Consider the following 18,065-nt stretch of genomic DNA (forward strand, 5'->3'; position numbering starts at 1 on the left):
GTCAGTTCCGATCCGCACAGCTGACGCTCTAGCTGTCAGTTCGATCCGCACAGCTAACGCTCTAGCTGTCAGGTCCGGTCCACACAGCTGACGCTCTAGGGATCAGGTCCGGTCCGCACTGCTGACGCTCTAGCTGTCAAGTCCAGTCCGCACAGCTGGTGATCTGTCAGATCCGGTCCACACAGCTAACGCTCTAGCTGTCAGGTCCGGTCCACACAGCTAACGCTCTAGCTGTCAGGTCCGGTCCGCACAGCTGACGCTCTAGCTGTCAGGTCCGGTCCGCACAGCTGACGCTCTAGATGTCAGGTCTGGTCCACACAGCTAACGCTCTAGATGTCAGGTCCGGTCCGCACAGCTGACGCTCTAGCTGTCAGGTCCGGTCCGCACAGCTAACGCTCTAGCTGTCAGGTCCGGTCCGCACAGCTGACGCTCTAGCTGTCAGGTCCGGTCCGCACAGCTAACGCTCTAGCTGTCAGGTCCGGTCCGCACAGCTAACGCTCTAGCTGTCAGGTCCGGTCCGCACAGCTGACGCTCTAGCTGTCAGGTCCGGTCCGCACAGCTAACGCTCTAGCTGTCAGGTCCGGTCCGCACAGCTAACGCTCTAGCTGTCAGGTCCGGTCCGCACAGCTAACGCTCTAGCTGTCAGGTCCGGTCCACACAGCTAACGCTCTAGCTGTCAGGTCCGGTCCACACAGCTAACGCTCTAGCTGTCAGGTCCGGTCCGCACAGCTAACGCTCTAGCTGTCAGGTCCGGTCCACACAGCTAACGCTCTAGCTGTCAGTTCCGATCCGTACAGCTGACACTCTAGCTGTCAGTTCCGATCCGCACAGCTGACGCTCTAGCTGTCAGTTCGATCCGCACAGCTAACGCTCTAGCTGTCAGGTCCGGTCCACACAGCTGACGCTCTAGGGATCAGGTCCGGTCCGCACTGCTGACGCTCTAGATGTCAGGTCTGGTCCGCACAGCTGACGCTCTAGATGTCAGGTCTGGTCCACACAGCTAACGCTCTAGCTGTCAGGTCCGGTCCGCACAGCTGACGCTCTAGATGTCAGGTCTGGTCCACACAGCTAACGCTCTAGGGATCAGGCCCGGTCCACACAGCTGACGCTCTAGGGATCAGGTCCGGTCCGCACTGCTGACGCTCTAGATGTCAGGTCTGGTCCACACAGCTAACGCTCTAGCTGTCAGGTCCGGTCCACACAGCTAACGCTCTAGATGTCAGGTCTGGTCCACACAGCTAACGCTCTAGCTGTCAGGTCCGGTCCGCACAGCTGACGCTCTAGATGTCAGGTCTGGTCCACACAGCTAACGCTCTAGGGATCAGGCCCGGTCCACACAGCTGACGCTCTAGGGATCAGGTCCGGTCCGCACTGCTGACGCTCTAGATGTCAGGTCTGGTCCACACAGCTAACGCTCTAGCTGTCAGGTCCGGTCCACACAGCTAACGCTCTAGCTGTCAGGTCCGGTCCGCACAGCTAACGCTCTAGCTGTCAGGTCCGGTCCGCACAGCTGACGCTCTAGGGATCAGGCCCGGTCCACACAGCTGATGCTCTAGGGATCAGGCCCGGTCTGCAGAGCTGACACTCTGGTCATGTCAGACACTACAGATCCCAGCCAGGCATGGAAAGCTCGGCCTTGTTCTCGGATCGGGCCTGGCCTGCAAAGCTGACACTTTAATTCTCAGATATGAGCCAAGCCTTGGCCACAGAAATGACACTTTATTCTGGGCTGAGCCTTGTCTGCAGAGCTGACAGTCTAATCCTCATATCTGGGCCTTCCACTCATATATGACACTGCAGATCCCAGCCAGGGACTTGTCTGCAGAGCTGACACTCCTCCGGTACTCACCGCCTCGTATGATGAACAGATCGGTCTGTTTATCGGCATTGAAGTCCCCGAAGGCGGCGATCTTCCCCCGGGCCTCCGATCCCAGCACATCCCCGGTGACATTCCGGAGAGAGGCCCGGACCGGGGAGAGGAGGAGGGCGGAGAGGAGGAGGAGGGGGATGGGAACCCCCGGTACTGACAGATACCCCATTACACCGGACTGACACCAACACTTCCGGGTTCTCTCACAGCACCGCGACGTACGGCCGAGGGGGCGGCGCTTTACGGCACTGCTGGACAACATGGCTCAGGTGCTGGCGGATCTGGGCTGGAAGGTGCTGGAGAGGAGAGCTCGGTCCCGGAGATCAGGTGTGACATCAACTGCACCCACAACCCCCACAGTGTGCACCCAACCCCCACCATCAACTGCACCCACAACCCCCACAGTGTGCTTCCCATCCCCCACCATCAACTGCCCCCCACAGTGTGCTTCCCATCCCCCACCATCAACTGCCCCCCACAGTGTGCTCCCCATCCCCTATAGTGTGCTCCCCATCCAACACCATCAACTGCCCCCCCCACCCCCACAGTGTGCCCCCCCACCATCAACTGCCCCCCACAGTGTGCTCCCCATCCCCCACCATCAACTGCCCCCCACAGTGTGCTTCCCATCCCCCACCATCAACTGCCCCCCACAGTGTGCTCCCCATCCCCTATAGTGTGCTCCCCATCCCCCACCATCAACTGCCCCCCCACCCCCACAGTGTGCCCCCCCACCATCAACTGCCCCCCACAGTGTGCTCCCCATCCCCCACCATCAACTGCCACCCCCACCCCCACAGTGTGCTCCCCAACCCCCACCATCAACTGCCCCCCCATCCCCCACCATCAACTGCCCCCCCCCCACAGTGTGCTCCCCATCCCCCACCATCAACTGCCCCCCCCACAGTGTACTTCCCATCCCCCACCATCAACTGCCCCCCACAGTGTGCTCCCCATCCCCTATAGTGTGCTCCCCATCCCCCACCATCAACTGCCCACCCCCACAGTGTGCCCCCCCACCATCAACTGCCCCCCACAGTGTGCTCCCCATCCCCCACCATCAACTGCCCCCCCACCCCCACAGCGTGCTCCCCATCCCCCACCATCAACTGCCCCCCCCCCACAGTGTGCTCCCCTTCCCCCACCATCAACTGCCCCCCCCCCCACAGTGTGCTCCCCTTCCCCCACCATCAACTGCCCCCCCCCCCACAGTGTGCTCCCCATCCCCCACCATCAACTGCCCCCCCCCCCCCCACAGTGTGCTCCCCTTCCCCCACCATCAACTGCCCCCCCCACAGTGTGCTCCCCTTCCCCCACCATCAACTGCCCCCCACAGTGTGCTTGCCCCCCCCCCCAACAGTGCGCTCCCCACCCCCCCCCCCCATAAACTGCCCCTCTCTGTGTACTTTCCAGCCCCTCCCCCCCCCGTACTTTCTGTCCCCCACTGCCATCTGCCCCTCTGCATGTGTGTGAGAGATGCCTGCTGTGTGTACTGCCTGCCCCCCCCTCTGTCCGGGGTCCGGCCTCGGTTGCCGTGTTTGCTTGGCTCTGCGGTTTGCTGATTGACCCCCCGTCCCCATATCACCCCTCCCCCACCACATGGAGGAGATTTACTAAGATTGCTCGTCATTCATGTAACACTGCTAATCCTCTATGGACAGGGATGTCTGTCTACTGCCAGACATGGGGGGAGGGTTCCAGCCCCTGACATTTATTACAGTCTGTGTCCCATCGGGGAGATTTACCTTCACTTCCTGTCCCATAGACACACAGGAAGTGAGAGGAAATTCTTCCTAGACAGTTGTCACCCTCCATTGAACGGTACAGAGAGGACTCCACATTGTGAATTCCCTATTACTCTCTGTCTAGGTGACAATACAGAGGGTGACCCCCCCCCCCCCACCCCCAATGGGGACACAGAAATGAAAACCTACCAGGGGCTCTGACCCCTCACCACTCCATCCACAACAAAGACTTCACATAAACTACAAAGTCTATCTAATCCTGAGAACAACAATATCAAATATTGTCACTCCTGTCCTTACATGTGACGGCGGTTCATTTTCCTTTGTTTTTTTTTTTGTTTTTTTTTCAGACTGAGGATGTTTTCTGAAACTACAGAAAAATACCAGAAATCTGATGTCACTGCCGGCACCCTGGTGACTGCCAGCGTCCTGGTGACTGCCGGTGTCCTCATCCGGCACCCTGGTGACTGCCAGCGTCCTGGTGACTGCCGGTGTCCTGATCCGGCACCCTGGTGACTGCCGGTGTCCTGATCCGGTGTCCTGGTGACTGCCGGTGTCCTGATCCGGCGTCTTGGTGACTGCCGGTGTCCTGATCCAGCGTCCTGGTGACTGTAGGCGTCCTGATCCAGCGTCCTGGTGACTGTAGGCGTCCTGATCCGGCATCTTGGTGACTGCCGGTGTCCTGATCCGGCGTCCTGGTGACTGCCGGTGTCCTGATCCGGCGTCCTGGTGACTGCCGGTGTCCTGATCCGGCGTCCTGGTGACTGCCGGTGTCCTGATCCGGCGTCCTGGTGACTGCCGGTGTCCTGATCCGGCGTCCTGGTGACTGCCGGTGTCCTGATCCGGCGTCCTGGTGACTGTAGGCGTCCTGATCCAGCGTCCTGGTGACTGTAGGAGTCCTGATCCGGCATCTTGGTGACTGCCGGTGTCCTGATCCGGCGTCCTGGTGACTGCCGGTGTCCTGATCCGGCGTCCTGGTGACTGCCGGTGTCCTGATCCGGCGTCCTGGTGACTGCCGGTGTCCTGATCCGGCGTCTTGGTGACTGTAGGCGTCCTGATCCAGCGTCCTGGTGACTGTAGGCGTCCTGATCCGGCGTCTTGGTGACTGTAGGCGTCCTGATCCAGCGTCCTGGTGACTGTAGGCGTCCTGATCCGGCGTCCTGGTGACTGCCGGTGTCCTGATCCGGTGTCCTGGTGACTGCCGGTGTCCTGATCCGGTGTCCTGGTGACTGCCGGTGTCCTGATCCGGTGTCCTGGTGACTGCCGGTGTCCTGATCCGGTGTCCTGGTGACTGCCAGTGTCCTGATCCGGTATCCTGGTGACTGTAGGAGTCCTGATCCGGCGTCCTGGTTAGGGTGCACCAATCCGACTTTTCTAGTCCCGTTACCGATGCCTTGTTCACGTATCGGTTGATAACGTTACCGATCCGGTACTATTGTTTTGTTATAACAATTGTGCATTCAAAATCTAAAATATTATCGGATCGGTGCATTCCTAGTCCTCCTGACTGCCGGCATCCTGATCCGACGCCCTGGTGACTGCCGACACGCTGATCCGACGCCCTGGTGACTGCCGACACGCTGATCCGACGCCCTGGTGACTGCCGTCGTCCTGCTCCGACGCCCTGGTGACTGCCGTCGTCCTGATCCGGCGCTCTGGTGACTGCCGGCGTCCTGAACTAATCTCAGTGCTATCAGCTTTCCCAGCTATCCCTGGTCAACTACAAAGCACCTCCCACTATATAATGGAGATGGGAAGAGAGGGAGGTGTTTGTAGTTCAGCCTGGGTGAAACTGGAAGTTTATTTTAGTCGGGATCACCAGGTGAAAAACGAATGCAGCCACCGCATCTACAGACTGCTAAGCTGTAATATATGATATGTTTGTTCCTGGGATTAGTTAGACTTGAAGGACTCAGGTACACCGACCGTGCCGTACAGCATGGCCGAGCGTAAATCTTCCCTAAGTCGGCGTACATCGGTACCCCTGCGTAGAGCCACGCCCTCTAATTGATTTCTGTAGGCGGCGGATGCGGCTTATGGGGAAGATTTTTCGCATGTCCGGTACCCTCTGGCATGTTGTACGCCCGCCTTCCATCCGTGTAACATGAGCCCCAATGATGTGTGATCAATACTGGGCTCCATGTCCAGCCTAATCCATGGTGTCCATCCATCTCCACCCCGCCTCCTGCGCTCTGCCAGCCATACACATCCTGCCCAACATTTATTACAATTGTTTGATTTCATGTTGAAAATTGTAATTTGATACATAAAATTTGAAATTCAGGGCCGGTTCACACTTCTGCGAGTGCGCCGATCACATGTAATTCGGAGCGCACTGCTCCTTCATTACATGCGATCGGAGGTGCGGATGCGTATTCAGCCATACACTTTGTATGGCTGAATTCGCACTGTACCCGCACCAAACACGCACATGACCCTTTTTTCCAGCCGCATCAGGATCGGATCGCTTAGTGGTTCACACTTGTGCGATCCGATCCTGTGCGAACTGTCAGATCGCACTGCGATATGCAAACAAACTGGGGGTTTCCTTAAGATTTCATTGGCACCCCCTTCGTATCGCATATGGCAGTGTGAACTGCCAGGGGTGTGTTTGCGATGCGGGAACAGGCTGCGAATTCGCAGCCTTCCCGCATCACACAAGTGTGAACCAGGACTCACTCCAATCACTTTGACAGCCCGCTGTCTCTATCAGAATTATTGTTTTGTCCAATAGAGCTCATTTACACATGAGGCATTTCCTGACACCCCTCTGAAAAGCAATCTGCGGTGAGAAAGGATTAATGGGGGTTGACAATGTAAATTTGGCCTCAGTCAGTCACAGACCCCCCCCCCCCCCCCCCCCCAGCCTCGGTCGGTCACAGAGGCGAGCGGGGCCTCGGTCGGTCACAGAGGCGAGCGGGGCCTCGGTCGGTCACAGAGGCGAGCGGGGCCTCGGTCGGTCACAGAGGCGAGCGGGGCCTCGGTCGGTCACAGAGGCGAGCGGGGCCTCGGTCGGTCACAGGGGCAGGCGAGGCCTCGGCCGGTCACAGGGGCATGCGAGGCCTCGGCCGGTCACAGGGGCATGCGGCACCTCGGTCGGGTCTCAGGCGCAGGCAAGGCCTCGGCCGGTCACGGAGGTAAGCGGGGCCTCGGTCGGGTCACAGGGGCAGGCGAGGCCTCGGTCGGGTCTCAGGGGCAGGCAAGGCCTCGGCCGGTCACTGAGGTAAGCGGGGCCTCGGTCGGGTCATAGGGGCGGGCGAGACCTCGGTCGGTCACAGAGGCATGCGGGACCTCGGTCGGGTCTCAGGGGCAGGCAAGGCCTCGGCCGGTCACCGAGGTAAGCGGGGCCTCGGTCGGGTCACAGGGGCAGGCGAGGCCTCGGTCGGTCACAGAGGCATGCGGGACCTTGGTCGGTCACAGAGGCATGCGGGACCTTGGTCGGTCACAGAGGCATGCGGGACCTTGGTCGGTCACAGAGGCATGCGGGACCTTGGTCGGTCACAGAGGCATGCAGGACCTTGGTCGGTCACAGGGGCAGGCGAGGCCTCGGTCGGTCACAGGGGCAGGCGAGGCCTCGGTCGGGTCTCAGGGGCAGGCGAGGCCTCGGTCGGGTCTCAGGGGCAGGCGAGGCCTCGGTCGGGTCTCAGGGGCAGGCGAGGCCTCGGTCGGTCACAGGGGCAGGCGAGGCCTCGGTCGGTCACAGGGGCAGGCGAGGCCTCGGTCGGTCACAGGGGCAGGCGAGGCCTCGGTCGGTCACAGGGGCAGGCGAGGCCTCGGTCGGGTCTCAGGGGCAGGCGAGGCCTCGGTCGGGTCTCAGGGGCAGGCGAGGCCTCGGTCGGGTCTCAGGGGCAGGCGAGGCCTCGGTCGGGTCTCAGGGGCAGGCGAGGCCTCGGTCGGTCACAGGGGCAGGCGAGGCCTCGGTCGGTCACAGGGGCAGGCGAGGCCTCGGTCGGTCACAGGGGCAGGCCAGGCCTCGGCCGGTCACAGAGGCATGCGGGACCTCGGTCGGGTCTCAGGGGCAGGCAAGGCCTCGGCCGGTCACCGAGGTAAGCGGGCCTCGGTCGGGTCACAGGGGCAGGCGGGCGAGGCCTCGGTCGGTCACAGAGGCATGCGGGACCTCGGTCGGGTCACAGGGGCAGGCGAGGCCTCGGTCGGGTCACAGGGGCAGGCGAGGCCTCGTCGGGTCACAGTGGAGATTTGGGGTACGTAGGCTTGGTTTGTCTAAAGGTGAATTCTGTAAACAGAACCGGTCACCACCAGGGATGTGCTGACACCTAATCCTTCATTATAAGAGTCAGGACTTCATGATGGGCCATTGTTTGTCCTCATGCTTGGTCTGCTCTGTTCTGAGAGTGTATTGAAAGAAACAAGTGGGCCTTTTCTGAAAATGCTTGTTTCCTGGCTTGAATAATTTCTCAGCCACCAGGCAGAAATAAGCATTTTGGAGACAAGTTCTATCTCTACTATGGATTCTGTAGTGTCCTCTAGGATTGGTATGTGGGTGGACGGTTCTCTTGATTCTCTCTGGTCTCGGTCCACTTATCAGAGGGGGTCATCACCATCTCATCTCTTGTAGAAGATCAGCAGCACCACCCACAACTCTTCTATGCTTCTGTTTAATAAGAATGTTTGCTCCTCACTGGCGGTTTGAGGCATCCAACGTAAATTTGGGGGTGTATTTCCTCTCCCAGGTGAGACATCTGCAGTGTATAGCCCTCCATAGTAATAAATGGCTGCTCAGTGTATAGCCCTCCATAGCAATAAATGGCTGCACAGTGTATAGCCGTCCATTGTAATAAATGGCTGCACAGTGTATAGCCCTCCATAGTAATAAATGGCTGCACAGTGTATAGCCGTCCATTGTAATAAATGGCTGCACAGTGTATAGCCCTCCATAGTAATAAATGGCTGCACAGTGTATAGCCGTCCATAGTAATAAATGGCTGCACAGTGTATAGCCCTCCATAGTAATAAATGGCTGCTCAGTGTATAGCCGTCCATAGTAATAAATGGCTGCACAGTGTATAGCCGTCCATTGTAATAAATGGCTGCTCAGTGTATAGCCGTCCATAGTAATAAATGGCTGCACAGTGTATAGCCGTCCATTGTAATAAATGGCTGCTCAGTGTATAGCCCTCCATAGTAATAAATGGCTGCTCAGTGTATAGCCGTCCATTGTAATAAATGGCTGCACAGTGTATAGCCCTCCATAGTAATAAATGGCTGCTCAGTGTATAGCCCTCCATAGCAATAAATGGCTGCACAGTGTATAGCCGTCCATTGTAATAAATGGCTGCACAGTGTATAGCCCTCCATAGTAATAAATGGCTGCACAGTGTATAGCCGTCCATTGTAATAAATGGCTGCACAGTGTATAGCCCTCCATAGTAATAAATGGCTGCACAGTGTATAGCCGTCCATAGTAATAAATGGCTGCACAGTGTATAGCCCTCCATAGTAATAAATGGCTGCTCAGTGTATAGCTGTCCATAGTAATAAATGGCTGCACAGTGTATAGCCGTCCATTGTAATAAATGGCTGCTCAGTGTATAGCCGTCCATAGTAATAAATGGCTGCACAGTGTATAGCCGTCCATTGTAATAAATGGCTGCTCAGTGTATAGCCCTCCATAGTAATAAATGGCTGCTCAGTGTATAGCCGTCCATTGTAATAAATGGCTGCACAGTGTATAGCCCTCCATAGCAATAAATGGCTGCACAGTGTATAGCCGTCCATTGTAATAAATGGCTGCACAGTGTATAGCCATCCATAGCAATAAATGGCTGCACAGTGTATAGCCGTCCATAGTAATAAATGGCTGCACAGTGTATAGCCGTCCATAGTAATAAATGGCTGCACAGTGTATAGCCGTCCATTGTAATAAATGGCTGCTCAGTGTATAGCCGTCCATAGTAATAAATGGCTGCACAGTGTATAGCCGTCCATTGTAATAAATGGCTGCTCAGTGTATAGCCCTCCATAGTAATAAATGGCTGCTCAGTGTATAGCCGTCCATTGTAATAAATGGCTGCACAGTGTATAGCCCTCCATAGTAATAAATGGCTGCTCAGTGTATAGCCCTCCATAGCAATAAATGGCTGCACAGTGTATAGCCGTCCATTGTAATAAATGGCTGCACAGTGTATAGCCCTCCATAGTAATAAATGGCTGCACAGTGTATAGCCGTCCATTGTAATAAATGGCTGCACAGTGTATAGCCCTCCATAGTAATAAATGGCTGCACAGTGTATAGCCGTCCATAGTAATAAATGGCTGCACAGTGTATAGCCCTCCATAGTAATAAATGGCTGCTCAGTGTATAGCTGTCCATAGTAATAAATGGCTGCACAGTGTATAGCCGTCCATTGTAATAAATGGCTGCTCAGTGTATAGCCGTCCATAGTAATAAATGGCTGCACAGTGTATAGCCGTCCATTGTAATAAATGGCTGCTCAGTGTATAGCCCTCCATAGTAATAAATGGCTGCTCAGTGTATAGCCGTCCATTGTAATAAATGGCTGCACAGTGTATAGCCCTCCATAGTAATAAATGGCTGCTCAGTGTATAGCCCTCCATAGCAATAAATGGCTGCACAGTGTATAGCCGTCCATTGTAATAAATGGCTGCACAGTGTATAGCCATCCATAGCAATAAATGGCTGCACAGTGTATAGCCGTCCATAGTAATAAATGGCTGCACAGTGTATAGCCCTCCATAGTAATAAATGGCTGCACAGTGTATAGCCCTCCATAGCAATAAATGGCTGCTCAGTGTATAGCCGTCCATAGTAATAAATGGCTGCTCAGTGTATAGCCGTCCATTGTAATAAATGGCTGCACAGTGTATAGCCGTCCATTGTAATAAATGGCTGCACAGTGTATAGCCGTCCATTGTAATAAATGGCTGCACAGTGTATAGCCGTCCATTGTAATAAATGGCTGCACAGTGTATAGCCGTCCATTGTAATAAATGGCTGCATAGTGTATAGCCATCCATTGTAATAAATGGCTGCACACAGGTATACATCCCACTTGTATCAACTCCCCCACCAATATAAATCCTGGACCGTGGCTTTAGCACGTGAAGTTTACCCCCAGCACAGTCTATAAGGTTAGGCAAGCACAGCATATACCTACATGGGTTGAAGGAAAAAAAATTGTGGTGGGAATTAAAAATGGAGAAAGATCTGGGAGTCTTGGTAGAGGATAGACTAAGCAATGTCAAGCTGCAGCTGCCAAAGCCAGCAGAATATTAGCATGCATAAAGAAAGGGATGTATTCCAGAGATAAGACTATAATCCTTCCACTTTATAAAACTCTGGACCGACCACATCTGGAGTATTCTGTCCAGTTCTGGTCGCCAGTCCTCAGGAGGGATGTGTTGGAGCTGGAGAGGATCCAGAGAAGGGCAACTAAACTAATAAGGGGATTGGAGGACCTTAATTATGAAGAGCGTTTACAAACGCTTGATTCATTCTCTCTGGAGAGGAGACGCCTGAGAGGGGACATGATAGCGATTTTACAAATACCTCTACGGTGATCTCAGCATAGAAAAAAAAGCTATTCACTCGCAACGAAAGCATGAGCACACAAGGCCATACAATGTGATTAGAGGAGAATTGATTTAACCTCAGGCTACGCAGGGGGTTCTTTACTGTTAGAGCTACAAGATTGTGGAACTCTCTACCACAAATGGTGGTAACTGCGGGGAGTATGGCTACTTTTAAAAGACTCTTAGACGTACATCTCAAGGATCAGAACATTCAGGGGTATGAGAGATGATTACGGCCACACACACCTACACAGGTTGAACTGGATGGACTATTGTCTTTATTCAATCTCACCTACTATGTAACTATGTAACTATGTGTGCGAGGCTTTACTATGGGCAGCTGCACAATGGAGCCGTCTCTTCCAGCCGTTGAAATACGCCCCCAAATTTACGTCAGATGCCATAAAGCGGGCAGTCTGATCGGGTCCGCCTGTCAGTTTTTCAGGTGGACCTGATTGCACCCTCCATTCATCCCTATGGAGCGTCGGATGTCATCGGGTACATGTCCGCTGACACCCGCCACTATCCAATCCTGTCTTCCAAATCCAGATGGATGGTGACCCTATTTTCCATCCACCTGAAGCATCAGATGAGATCGGGTGAAAGCGGATAGGCGGTCCGTTTTCACCTGATTTTCCCATAGGGCAGAGCAGGACTTTGTCCGTCTCTGCTCTGCACAGTGAGACGGACCGGTCATCTGCCTGTGGAGCGATCCCCTGAGTAAAGCAGAGTCTGCCGAGCGGACTGCCTGTGTGAAAGGACCCTAAGGCAGTGGTCCTCAACTCCGGTCCTCGGGGGCCCACTAACAGGCCAGGTTTGCAAGATAACTAAATTACATCACAGGTGATCTCATTTGCTGCTCAGTGATTGCAGTATTCTAGTCTGCATCTCCCCATGGTAATACTTAAAATCTGGCCTGTTAGTGGGTCCCGAGGACCGGAGTTGAGGACCACTGCCCTAAGGCAAGGGTCTTCAAACTATGGCCCTCCAGCTGTTCAGGAACTACAATTCCCATCATGCCTAGTTATGTCTGTGAATGACAGAGTTTTGCAATGCCTCATGGGATGTGTAGTTCTGCAACAGCTGGAGGGCCGTAGTTTGAGGATCCCCGCCCTAAGGTAACAGAATGGGGTTGAATTACTAAAACTGGAGAGTCCAAAAATCTGGTGCAGATGGGAATAGAAACCAATCCGCTTCCAGTTTTTTTTCAAGGTTCAGTTGAACAGTTTGACCGAAGAAGTTGATTGGCTGTCATGCAACAGCTGCAACAGATTTTGCACTCTCCAGTTTTAGTAAATTAACCCCAATGAGTCCCAACTGAAACTGGTATCTTATGGCGCTTTTCTACTGCATGGAACCGAACTGTTCGGCTCGCTTTTGTGCTTTTCCACTGCTGGTACCGCATGGTACGGTGTAGGAACGGTACGGTACGGCGGCGCTTTTCCACTGCATGGAACCGAACTGTTCGGCTCGCTTTTGTGCTTTTCCACTGCTGGTACCGCATGGTATGGTGTAGGAACGGTTTGGTACGGTACGGCGGCGCTTTTCCACTGCATGGAACCGAACGGTACGGCTCTCAAAAACAGTACCACCTCGATTGTGGTTCCAAGAGGTACCATAACCGGTACCATATCCCACAATCCTTTGCATGCCGTCACTACTAGCCACTGATTGGTCAGAGAATCGTTGTTATCCCACCCACTTAACTTTAGTACTACTTTAGTGGAAAAGCAAACCATACCGTACCGTACCGAACCGTTCCAACACCGTACCATGCGGTACCAGCAGTGGAAAAGCAAACCGGGCCAAGCAGGGCCGAGTAGAGCCGAGCCGGTACTTGCAGTGGAAAAGTGCCATTAGTTCTAGAAGGACAATAGTAAGGTAAATCTCCTTCTGGCTTGTTTTGCCTATTGGGAGAGCCAGGGGTGAGCTATCTCCACCACCATTCACAGTTCTTGCTATAGCCATTACAACACCACCCAATGGTGTCATACTTCCCTTGTGGCCTTCAGCGAGAAAGATGTGTCCATTATAGCTTAATGGGAGTGGAGGATAGACTGACTGCCACAGGAAAACCTCACCACTGGAGCCTCTCAGATCTGTAAGGAGTCGGAGGTCCTATAAACCTACCGGTGTCCTCCCATAACTAGAATATCTGTTTGGAGGTGACAAAGACTTCATCCATGGTCAGCTTTGGGGAAATGTAGCAATCAATCTGTAGGACAATGATCGGTCTGTTTGCTATGAGCAGTAGCTCCATGTGTGCTGCTGGTAATAAATCTGGACGGTACAATGAGCTCCAGGCTCCGATAAATGTAGAGTTTATTTCTCGGTGTTCTCTTGGTGTCGTACTTTGTCAGTAGTGACTAATGTTCTGCATTTTTATGACATGTCCTCTGTTCTGGAATAACCTGTGTCATTGTTTTTTCCTGCTTTTTGTTTTCTTCTCACCTCCGCACTGTTGTGCCCTAACGAAGCGCTAACACCTTAATTTCACTGTGATTGCCCCTAACCTCTACTAACCGATTGCCCAGTTGGTTGCAACGCCTGTGGTTGGTTCCCCGATGCATTCCAGCGCAATGGCTGAGCTTGTTGAGAAGTCTGTGTCTCTGTCGCCCACATACATGAGGACAGGTAAGTGCGTGGGACTTCCCCGAAAATTGCAATGTTGAATTTCTGCATGTTTTATTGTGTTGCATGTGATGATGGAATGATATTTAATCCATGATAAAGGTTAATGGTCCTCAAAATGTGATTTTTCTCTATGTTTTAGGGTTATACTGTACGGGTTCAATTTTTTACTAATAGGTTATTTATTGACTGTGTTGCTAATGATTATAGTGTTTTTTTTTTTTTTTTTATTAATTTTTTATTATCCGAAACAGTATTTGGTTAGGGTTGTGTTTAAGGTATGACCCCCTTCACCTGAGCAGTTTTGTAAAATAATTCGGGCCGATTCACAGCATTTTTTTTTTTTAATTGAATGTATAGTTTTTATTTAAAATTTTTATTATCTGAAACAGTACTTGGTTAGGGTTGTGTTTAAGGTTTGATCCACTTCACCTGAGCAGTTTTGTTAAATAATTAGGGCCGATTCACAACATTTTTTTTTTTTTTTTATTTAATTTTTTTTAATTGAATGTATAGTTTTTTTTTATGATTTTTTTATTATCTGAAACAGTACTTGGTTAGGGTTGTGTTTAAGGTTTGATCCACTTCACCTGAACAGATTTGTAAAATAATTAGGGCCGATTCACAGCATTTTTTTTTTTTTTTATTTAATTTTTTTTAATTGAATGTATAGTTTTTTTTATGATTTTTTTATTATCTGAAACAGTACTTGGTTAGGGTTGTGTTTAAGGTATGACCCCCTTCACCTGAGCAGTTTTGTAAAATAATTCGGGCCGATTCACAGCATTTTTTTTTTTTTTTATTTAATTTTTTTTAATTGAATGTATAGTTTTTTTTTATGATTTTTTTTATTATCTGAAACAGTATTTGGTTAGGGTTGTGTTTAAGGTATGATCCTCTTCACCTGAACAGATTTGTAAAATAATTAGGGCCGGTTCACAGCATTTTTTTTTTTTTTTTTATTCAAATTTTTTATTATCTGAAACAGTATTTAGTTAGGGTTGTTTAAGGTTTGGCCCACTTCACCTGAGCAGTTTTGTTAAATAATTAGGGCCGATTCATAGCATTTTTTTTTTTTTTTTTTAATTTAATTTTTTTTAATTGAATGTATAGTTTTTATTCAAATTTTTTATCATCTGAAACAGTATTTGGTTAGGGTTGTGTTTAAGGTATGACCCACTTCATCTGAACAGATTTGTAAAATAATTAGGGCCGATTCACAGCATTTTCTTTTTCTTTTTTTTATTGAATGTATAGTTTTTATTATATTTTTTTATTATCTGAAACAGTATTTGGTTAGGGTTGTGTTTAAGGTATGACCCCACTTCACCTGAGCAGTTTTGTAAAATATTTAGGGTCGGTTCACAGCACTGAAGCTCAGTCCACATGCATTTCTGCATGCACATTTACATGCATTTTTTTATGCATTCCGATGTGTTTTGACACATATTTGATGTTCCAGATGCTTTTTTCTTTTCTTTTTTTCTTTTTTTTTTTTTTTTTCTTAATTTACCTTTCTTCTTCTTAATTTTTTTTTTTCTTTGGTGCATTTATGTGTTCTAGTGCATTTTTTTTTATGTATTTGCTGCATTCCAGTACAGTTATTTGCAGAAAAAGTGTAGCATGTTCTAAAACACCCCCCCCCCCCAAAAAAAAAAAAAAAAGTCAGCACCTATTCAGTTCAGTTATGTACCTGTTTAGTTTTGCTTTTACTCAATCCTCCTCTTTGACTATAAATCGCGTTCATGAGATTAGCATTTGGGCATAAAAAAACGCTATAAGTTGCAAAACGCACCTACGCGTTTATTCATTTTAGTGGCCAGAATAAATTTGATTTCTGCTCAATGGAATAAAGGACAAACAAGTCTAAACGCGTTTGAATAAATGTGCCTTAGGTGCGTTTTTTACTGCTGACTTTCTCAGTGGGGTTGATTTACTAAAACTGGAAAGTGCAAAATCTGGTGTGCAGCTCTGCATAGAAACTGTGAACTAATTTGCCATTAAATAAAGATGCACAGTTAGAGCGGCACGATTCTGGATAAAATGAGAATCACAATTTTTTTGCTTTCATTAAAGATAACGATTCTCGATGTAACATCATCTTTTAGATCAGGGGTGTCAAACTCAATTTCTTCTCAGGCCGCATCATCATCATGATTGCCCTCAAAGGGCCGGTTGAATCTGTAAGACTAGATGTGCAGAGCACCCCACCCCCTTTTACATCAGATGTCAAGAACCCCCCCACCATCAGAAGTCAAGAGTTCCCCACCCTCCCTTACATCACAGTACATCCCCCTACCTTGTGTTGCTGCTGGGAAGAAGCTGGGGCATTGCTGGGAAGCAGAAACTACCGGGTCTAGAGGAGGATCAAAGGAGGGCTGGAAGAGAGGTGCAAGGGCCACATTAAATGGCCTGGAGGGCCGGATTCGGCCCGCGGGCCTTGTGTTCGACACATGTGTTTTAGATTATACAAAAAAATTGGGCTACTTTTACTGTTTAGTTTTTTTTTTAATTCATTAAAGTGTATTTTTCCCCCCGAAAACTGTGTTTGAAAGACCTCTGCGCAAATACAGTGTGACATAAAAGATTGCAACGATCACCGTTTTATTCTCTAGGGTCTCTTCAAAAAAAAAAATATATATATATATATATTTCCAGGCATTGGGCCAGCTATGGGTCTGCCATTGTTACCGGGAACACTTCCAACGCATTGAAGTTGAAAACCCAGGTGTGAGGTTGGAGACAATGACCATTCCGGCATCTTTGATTTGTTTTGTTTATTTTATAATGGGGATGGGAGAAGGGAATGAGTGGGATACTCCTCTGGCTCAACTAGGTTTATCTGGGACACTTTGTAGAAAAGATGCCTGTTAGCGCTGTCCTGACGCCAGCTGAATGCCGACCAATGCTTACTGGCGCTTGAGATACTGTTCTGCTGAAAGTGCTGAAACTTCGACTTTAACTCCTTGGTTAACTCAGAAGATCCAGGACTGTAATAATCCTTAACTCTTGGCTCTCTGTATAGCTCAAAAAGTCCTGTGCATGACTCCCTCCAGCCCTCTGACTGAGGTAGTTCCTTGTAACTGCTTGTACTGCTGCAACTCCTAAGAGGTTAAACTGCCCTCACTTACAGACTGAAGTTCATTCCTTTTGATCTAAAACAGGCATGTCCAACCTGCGGCCCGGGGGCCACATGCGGCCCAGAACCCCAGGCAATGCGGCCCACTGCCAATTTTTTTTTTTGCTGGGGAGGAAGGAAGTCATGGCCACAGCGGCTTCCAACTAACGGTAGGCAGAGGCTGCCTTGGAGGGCAGGGGGCGAGCATGTGCAGTGTTTCTGACTCTTACCACCATGACCACTTCAAATCACTGAAGTGGTCATAATGGTTAGAGTGTTTCTTTAATATCTCTCAAAAGAAGTAAACCTCTGTATACTGATTCCATTTCATTTGATCATCTTCTAGTTGTGTTAAATTAGTGCGGGGAGTGCGGCGGCGTGGAAAGGGCGCGGCGGCATTTTATTACTTGTATACCTTAACTATAGTATATATTTTATATGCGGCCCGAGAAAATTTCTCTAAACTCAATGTGGCCCAGAGAAGCCAAAAGGTTGGACACCCATGATCTAAAAGAACAAAATGACACATTGTAAAACATTGTGTTTATAGTTATCTGTAAGCCTGGGTTTACACTGGGGCGACTCTGAAGCCCGCTCCTTGCAGCGCGACTTTGGTGGGGCTTGCATACGACTTCTCTAATAGAAGTCAATGCAAGTCGCCCCCAATGTAATGTAGGAACCTCTTTCTAGGTCGGAGCGAGTTGAGTTGCTCTGATTAGAACGGTTCCATTGCACTGAATGGCGCCCGACAAGTTGCCCCAGTGTGAACCAGGACTAAGAATTGAGGACAGGCTGTTTTAAGATCGTGGGGGGGGGGGGGGGGGGGTTTCATGGGCTGAATCAAGATCGCAATTTGTTTTTCACGATTAATCGTGCAGCTCTAGTAGTAGCTAAATAGCATGGAAGAACCCTCTGGCCTGCAGGGTCTCATGGCAAGCGCTCCACAGCCGTGGGCAGGTGGTACGGATCTTTATGGGTTTAAACAGGTGGTAAGGAGGCAACAACACCTCACCACCTCTCAAATGTCCTCTGAAGCTCGAACCATGGCTGATCAGAGAGCAACACAAATGTAAATGAGCCCTAAGTGTGATCACTGCATGATAGATCAGACTAAAGGGACACTTTGGATACTCGGCGAATGCAGTAAGGA

At 50.6% G+C, this 18,065-nt stretch overlaps 2 protein-coding genes across 5 annotated transcripts in view; one reads left to right on the top strand and one right to left on the bottom strand.

The window, feature by feature from the left end:
- ITFG1 (integrin alpha FG-GAP repeat containing 1) overlaps positions 1–2,039 on the bottom strand; it is a gene marked incomplete at its 5' end in the record, with an annotated part of 371,997 nt that extends 369,958 nt beyond the window's left edge. The window contains one exon of the mRNA XM_082269956.1: positions 1,850–2,039. Within this exon, the coding sequence (XP_082126082.1) occupies positions 1,850–2,039 (190 nt within the window). The remainder of the gene's footprint in view (positions 1–1,849) is intronic.
- A 38-nt stretch (positions 2,040–2,077) lies between these two features.
- The window catches only part of PHKB (phosphorylase kinase regulatory subunit beta), a 415,971-nt gene continuing 399,983 nt past the window's right edge, over positions 2,078–18,065 (top strand). For 2 of the 4 annotated variants that reach the window (XM_082269952.1, XM_082269953.1), the window contains exons 1-2: positions 2,078–2,197; positions 13,644–13,800. In XM_082269952.1, coding sequence (XP_082126078.1) covers positions 13,731–13,800 — 70 coding nt within the window. In that variant the 5' untranslated portion in view covers positions 2,078–2,197; positions 13,644–13,730. The remainder of the gene's footprint in view (positions 2,198–13,643; positions 13,801–18,065) is intronic. The other 2 variants (XM_082269954.1, XM_082269955.1) reach the window with 1 other exon arrangement.

This window comes from Pelophylax lessonae (assembly GCF_965119305.1).
Source record: "Pelophylax lessonae genome assembly, chromosome: 10".
Taxonomy (NCBI): Eukaryota; Metazoa; Chordata; class Amphibia; order Anura; family Ranidae; genus Pelophylax; species Pelophylax lessonae.